Source organism: Chanos chanos, chromosome 3 (assembly GCF_902362185.1).
Source record: "Chanos chanos chromosome 3, fChaCha1.1, whole genome shotgun sequence".
Lineage (NCBI taxonomy): Eukaryota > Metazoa > Chordata > Actinopteri > Gonorynchiformes > Chanidae > Chanos > Chanos chanos.
Genome location: NC_044497.1, coordinates 26,634,769 through 26,641,357, shown reverse-complemented (window position 1 = coordinate 26,641,357; position 6,589 = coordinate 26,634,769). Strand labels below are relative to the sequence as shown.

Here is a 6,589-nt window from a genome sequence, read left to right as displayed (position 1 = left end):
GAATGTTACTTAGTGATATAAATACAGATTGTTCGGTTTTGGATCTGGGTTTTGTGTTTTGGACTTTACTGCCCAAGATCTCAAACAGTGTTTCTCAGCCCAGCCTCAGCAAACTCCACTACCTTGAATGTATTTATGTAAGCCCATGAAAAACTCTACTAAGTGTAGTAATCAAGGGTCTGATGACTACTTGATCAGAATCAGGTGGGTGACTACTTATCCGCAGTACTTATGTGAAGCCCTGTGTGTATGCTGTACTGGAGCTGGGAAACACACACACATACACACAGAGCGTTTGGTCTTATCTGTGGAAAAAAGAGAAGAAAGAAGAAATCCCACATCCTCGAAGACCCTCGAAAACGTTCAGTGGTTTCGGTTTGACGGGCTTTCGATCATTTTCTTTGGATGGAATCTCTGTCTTCCCTTATTTTATCCTTCTCTCCAGAGTGGTGTCAGAATGTTCTGGATAAATGGGGAGAGGTTTGATGACCATGACGAAATGGCTCTCACATTGAGATTCTTCTGGTTCTTTCAAGTCCAAACTATTTCTCTCTCTTTAAAAAAAAACAAAAAAACCCTAAAAGCTTTGAAAGATTACCATATTAGCTCAAGTTTGTCCCTATAAATATTTTGTCTGAAAAAAAGTTCTTTCAAGAATATTAAGTCCACTTTATACAACATAACATTTAACATTATAGAATTCATATTTTCTTCTTTTGTTTTACTTCTTTCAAATCCTGTTTACTCGACAGAGCAACTGAGCCAGTTTCAGCTGTCTGTCTGCTGGACTCCTGCTTTGCTTTGCATGACCAGTATACACAGACAGTCCTGCTTGAACCATTTCATTCCCATGTGCCAACAGATGCTGCTGGTCCACATTTGTAAATCAGCTTCATTCAAATTCAGCTTCAGAAATTCAGTCAAATGTCACTCAGTCAAGATCAGCAGCTGACAATACATAAAACCCCTATAAAAAAAATCAGTAAAAACATTGTTGTGTCTTTTTTTTACAGTGCATTTAATAAATTCTGCATTCTTTATCCTCTTCCCTCCCAACATTGGCCAATGCGCTGCTTTGATATCCACTCGACTGCAAGTGTCCCTATCAACCTTCATCAAGACACTTGAGTGACAGGCGGTCAGGTCGTGCCTAGTGTGTGTGTGTGTGTGTGTGTGTGTGTCTGTGTCTGCGTGCGTGTGTGTGTGGAGGGGGGTGTCTGAGGCTCAGCAGTGGTTGTCCTTGGAGATGGATGTGTTTGTGCCGGAGGAGTCATCTGGCAGGGAGCCCCTGCGTATGGAGCGGGACGGATAGCAGACAAGGGTGCGTAGCTCTCGCGAGACGCTGTTGGAGAAGGCTGTGTAAATCCACGGGTTGGTACAGGAGTTCAGACTGGCCAGTAGCATTAGGATGGTGAAGGCTACTCCTGCTGAATAGACAGAGAGAGAGAGAGAAAGTGATTGGCAAAATCAATAAACAAGATAGAGAAAGAGAGAGAGACGGAGAGAGAGAGAGAGAGAAGCTGATTGGGAAAATTAGTTTGACAAAAAGATGGAGAGAGAGAGAGAGGGAAAGGTGTGTGTGTGTGTGTGTGAGTGTGTATGTGTGAGTGTGTGTGTGAGTGTTTCTGACAAAAACAGAGAGAGAGATGAGAGCTGCAGGACTATTCCTGTGTGTATCAGTGCTATAACGGCATTGCAGGGGGCTGTGAGGGAGGACAGGACTGGCGGGAGTAGATCAGGCATAACAGCAGAGGTCACATTAGTGTCCTCTGTCATAACAAAACACGTCCTTATGAGGAGTGTGTCTCAATATACCACAACATCAACGCTAACAGTGACTGTTTGACAATTCTTCGCCAAACATAATCTTTGCAACGTAGCGTTCTGTAATTATTTGCGATAGTCTCATATGTAGATATACAATATTGCTAAATAAACAGAGACAAAACATATACAGAAAGCATGCTTAATAAAATGTTACGGCTCTGATGTGGAATTATCATTAGAATTCGCCAAATTACTGTGATGAAGTGGGAATGGCTTTAATGAGTTCCTCGAATGCCTGCATGCAGTGAACAGGGCTGGAATGTGCTGTGCAGTGCTTGAATAGTCTAATATAGATGTTTTGGCACAGGATTATTAATAAGTATGTGCTAAGTCTTTTTCTCATTCTAATGTCAAAACCACAACCATATGGAGATAATAGTGGTCTGGCCAAAACTTGTGATCTCATATTTTGCTTAGGAAATGGTACAACTTTCCATAGTCCACGTCGACATTAATCTAAAACATCAGCGTAATCGAGAACACCTCTGCACAAATTTAAAACAGTATGATAAAGAATAGAAGGCAACAGAAGGAGAGAGAAAGACAGCCACGGCAAACAGCTGATAGTAATGAAACCAAGTGAGTGCATGTGTGAAAATGTGAGAGAGGCCATGCGTGTGTGTGTGTGTCTGCATGTGTGCACATGTGTGCTTATGCGTGTGCATCCATGGGTGTGTTTGCACATGTGTGTGTGTGAGAGAGTGTGTGTTTGAGCTGGAGGGTGTTTAAAACATCTGGCCAGGGAGGGTAAGAGAGCGGGAGGTTGTTACTGGCAGAGAAACGTATTGAGAATGTGCCATCTGAATCGGATGACTGAAAAAGAGGAGCATTTCTGTGAGCTCCACTGTCTCATTAGAGCTGTGCCACTCATACTTTACTCTGTCTTTCCACTGCCCAGCAGATGAAGCAAGGGAAAAAATGAGTTGAAAAAAAGATGCATATCATTCAACCTCCATCACCAAAATTCAACGATCTCCCTCAAAATCCTGAGAGAAGAATCATAGTGATTATTCACAGAGTGGAATAAATGCCATTACATCACTTACCTTGTTCAGGAGGGTTGGGGTCCCATGCTGCCCACAGCTGCACGATGAAGAAAGGTGACCAGCACACAACGTAAACCAGCACAATGACCAGAGTCATCCTAACGGTTTTGGACATGGCCCTGGACACTCCTGGCAGCGGCGGTAATGAGGGGTTTCGGTGGGGATAAGGATGTTCCCTAACAGGGTAGGTGCTCAGAGGACTGTTGCTGTCATGGTAACAAAAAGAATCCTGGTAACACCCAGAGTCTTCCTCAGTGGGCTGGAGCTGACTTTGACCCAGGTTGTGGAATGGGGCTGAGTTATTCTGGTTGGCATGAGTGTGGTTCTGAAGTAAGACATCAGGAGATTGGGTGTGATGACATGACTGGTATGACTTTATCTCTGAGGGCATGCCTCTATACGGACAGAGAGTGCAGCAGTCTGTTTGTGGTGCATTCTTGGATTTGTAGGCATTGCAGTGGGGGTGGATAGGGTTTCTGTAATTGTGCTCCAGTAATCTTGACTCTCTTGGTCCATTCATGCCTCTAGCTCTCTCGTTGGTTCTCCCAGCGTTCTTTTTGATGTTAGGGAACCGAAAGAGAACCATGTTCTTTTTGATGTTTGCTGACACAACACGCTCCGACTTCAGGTAAATGTTATCGTGAATTTCCCTAAAAATGCGTACCTGCATTAAACAGAGTATTGAAACAAACATCAGTGAGATATAAACCCAAAAATAAACCAGGGCACAAGTAATCAGCTGGTAGCACTTAGCGGTCTCTTCATATAACACAGGGCTCTTAAGGACAAAACCAGTGGTCGGCTGAGAGCTGGATCAGTTAACGGTGAGAAATCTCCACACATCAGAGTTCCTTTCCCAGAATAGAACCACTGTAACCAAAAAGCCCTTCAAAGTTTAAAATGTCCGTCTTCTTAAGAAATGTTATATGCAATCGACAGAATAATGGAAAGCCCCAGGAAATAGACTCTAAGTGCCTCATGCTACAACAAGTCATTCAGCAGAGACATGGGCTAAGGTTTTCAAAGAACTTTTCCCTTATTAGGCTGCATAACCGTATGGAGCATGTTGTGGCACATGTACTTTTGTATGCAACTACAAACTTCTCAATTTCACAGTCTTCTTCATAATTAATTGAGGATGATCTGCTTCCCTTTGTGCTTGTCAAAACATTCATCAATAAAGACAGCAAATCAGAATCATGACTGACTGGAAATTTATGAATGCTTTTGTAACCAGCCATTAAAAGACATATGGTAAACTGGTATGATAAAGGACAATATAGGAACAGGTAAACCGTAAGTGTCATTGAGATTATAATATTTGACAGTAATATGGAGCCATAAGTATACTGCAAAAATCCCGTTACTCGCTTACCTCCTGGGCTCTGAGTTGTTGTGCTCATTAGGATGCTAATGGTACCGAACACATAAAGGCAAAAGAATGCGCTAGACACAGCCAATCATAAATCACAGAAAATACCATTCAAAACGCTCCATTCATGTCTAATGGAGTGGAACTAAAGCCATTGGAATGTGGGTGCTGTCAATAGCACACACTTTCTCTCTCTCTCTCTCTTTAACACACACACACACACACACACACACACACACATTGTGTGAATGTTGGACCATAAATAACACATGGCAGATGGAGCTCTGTGTATGGAGGAGTTGAAGGGGAAGTCCATTACCTGACAGACAGTTATAATGAAAGCAGGTAGGACGAACACAGCCAGAGTCATCCATGTGACATAAGCCTTCAGCCCCCATGACTCCGCAAAGTGTCCCCAGCACTCATACACGCCCGGGGCCATCTCCGTCCTGGAGAAAATGAACACCTACGAAGAGAGGATGGAGGACAAGACAGCATCAGCACACTCATCCTTTCCTGAGGGAGACATCGATGGATTAGTCTTCTCTCTCCTTTTTTTTTTTGGAATTGGTGTAGCCTGCAATTTAACATCTGTATGTTGGCAGACGTTTTTTGTTTTCTTTTTTTGGGCCGCTGTTATGGGCTTTTAAAGACCAGGGTAATTAGGTGTTTGACTGGTAAAATAAGCAAAAAGCCATGAAGTGTGAGAGCAGTGTGATGGGAGTGTGAAAAACGCTCTGATCAAACTCCTCTAACAGGGACCAAAATAGTAACAAGCGCGAAGGTGGTGATTTTCTTTTAAACTGCTTGCTCCATAACAGTGAGCTTTAAAAAGACATGCTGTATACACCACAGTGGAAAACAGGTAAAAAAAAAAAAACCAGACAAACACCCAGACAAATAACAGTAAATAAAACTACAGCAGGTCTTAAACTGCAACTCAGCATCTTCTCCCTACCTGTGGGATACTGAGCACCAATGCCAGCACCCAGGCCACAATAATGGGGGCATTCCAGCGGGAGACTGTCCCGCCGCGGTAAGCCTGTAAGGGACAGCATATAGCATAATGGCGATCTACGGTCATGGCCACGATCATGTAGGAGGAGGCGAACATGCCCACGACCTGCAGGTACTTCACAGTCCGGCAGAGGCCGTCGGGGCCTTGGAATCTCTCCGTGATGTCCCAGACCAGCTGAGGGAGCACCTGGGAATCACAACAGGGATTTTCAAAATAAGCAGGCGGCCAACAGCCCAGGTGTGAATGCTACGTTTAGCAGCAATTACAGCTTTTGTTGTCACTGCGTGCATGTGTCTGGTGAAAGTTGGAAAAGTTTGAGAGAGCTGTGGTTTGAACTTTTCAGTGGTATTTTGAAAAAAAAAAAAAATTCAGACTGGCCAACATGTTGACTTTTCTCCTACTATTTTTTAAAACTCATACTTGTTCTGGTTTTTGAACTCCCGTTGTGAAATCAAACATTCACAATCTATATTCATTTCTAGCAAAACTGACACCAAGGGAAAATAAATATAAATTTTCTTCAAACCCAAATTTGTTTTCATGCCCCCTCGACTGCCCCCCCCCCGCCCCCACCCATCTAAATTAACATATTTCACTTGAGTTGGATTGACCTTGTGCACAGTAGATGGGTTATGGAAAACACTGAAAGTCACCTGAAAAAACGCCACCACCAGGTCAGCCACGCACAAGTTGACCATGAAGAGGTGCATGGGTGCGTTGTATTTCCGTCTCCTCAGCAGAACCCACAGAACCAAGCTGTTGCCCAGCGTGGTGAGAGCTAGAATCAGCCCCAGAATCCCTATCTCTGCCTGGGCCAGAGCCTGGTCTCGGACCCGAGGTTTCACCAGGGTCACGGGAGGGATGGCCGTGCTGTTGTTCTCAAAAAAGGGCCAAAAAAACGAGCTCCCTCCATGTGTGCCATTGAGCCTGGCGTGGCCTAGGATCGGGGGGAAGAGGGTGGAGTTAGTCCATCTGGGCGTGGTCGGGTAAGAGGTCACAGATCCTTCCCACCCAGCATCCCGAGAGATGGTCTCCATGCCTGGAATGAGAAATGTGACATTCGCAAGATTGAAGAGGTGTCCCCCAAAATAAAGGGGGAGAGAGAGACTTGAAGATGCCACAACAAACCAGTCACACACTTTGCTATTTTATCTGCAGTAAAGTAAACAGATGGCTCAGATATGGTGACAAGGAAACAGGGTTTTCTGATACCCAGAAATTGCCTGTTTGTAAGTTTATCCTTCATTGCCCCCAAAATTTGTTAATAAATTTCATTGACAGACTCACAGAAACACACAGAGTCCTTTAAAAAAAAAATGACCCCAC

General features: G+C 43.9%; 1 protein-coding gene across 1 annotated transcript; it reads right to left on the bottom strand.

Moving 5' to 3' along the window:
• Positions 1-1,224: 1,224 nt before the first annotated feature.
• avpr2aa (arginine vasopressin receptor 2a, duplicate a) lies at positions 1,225-6,300 on the bottom strand. The gene is made up of 5 exons (XM_030768289.1): positions 5,917-6,300; positions 5,204-5,449; positions 4,565-4,711; positions 2,874-3,537; positions 1,225-1,424 (listed from the first exon to the last, which is right to left on the bottom strand). Exons 1-5 carry the CDS (start codon positions 6,298-6,300, stop codon positions 1,225-1,227), a joined length of 1,641 nt encoding a protein of 546 aa, XP_030624149.1.
• Positions 6,301-6,589: the final 289 nt, after the last annotated feature.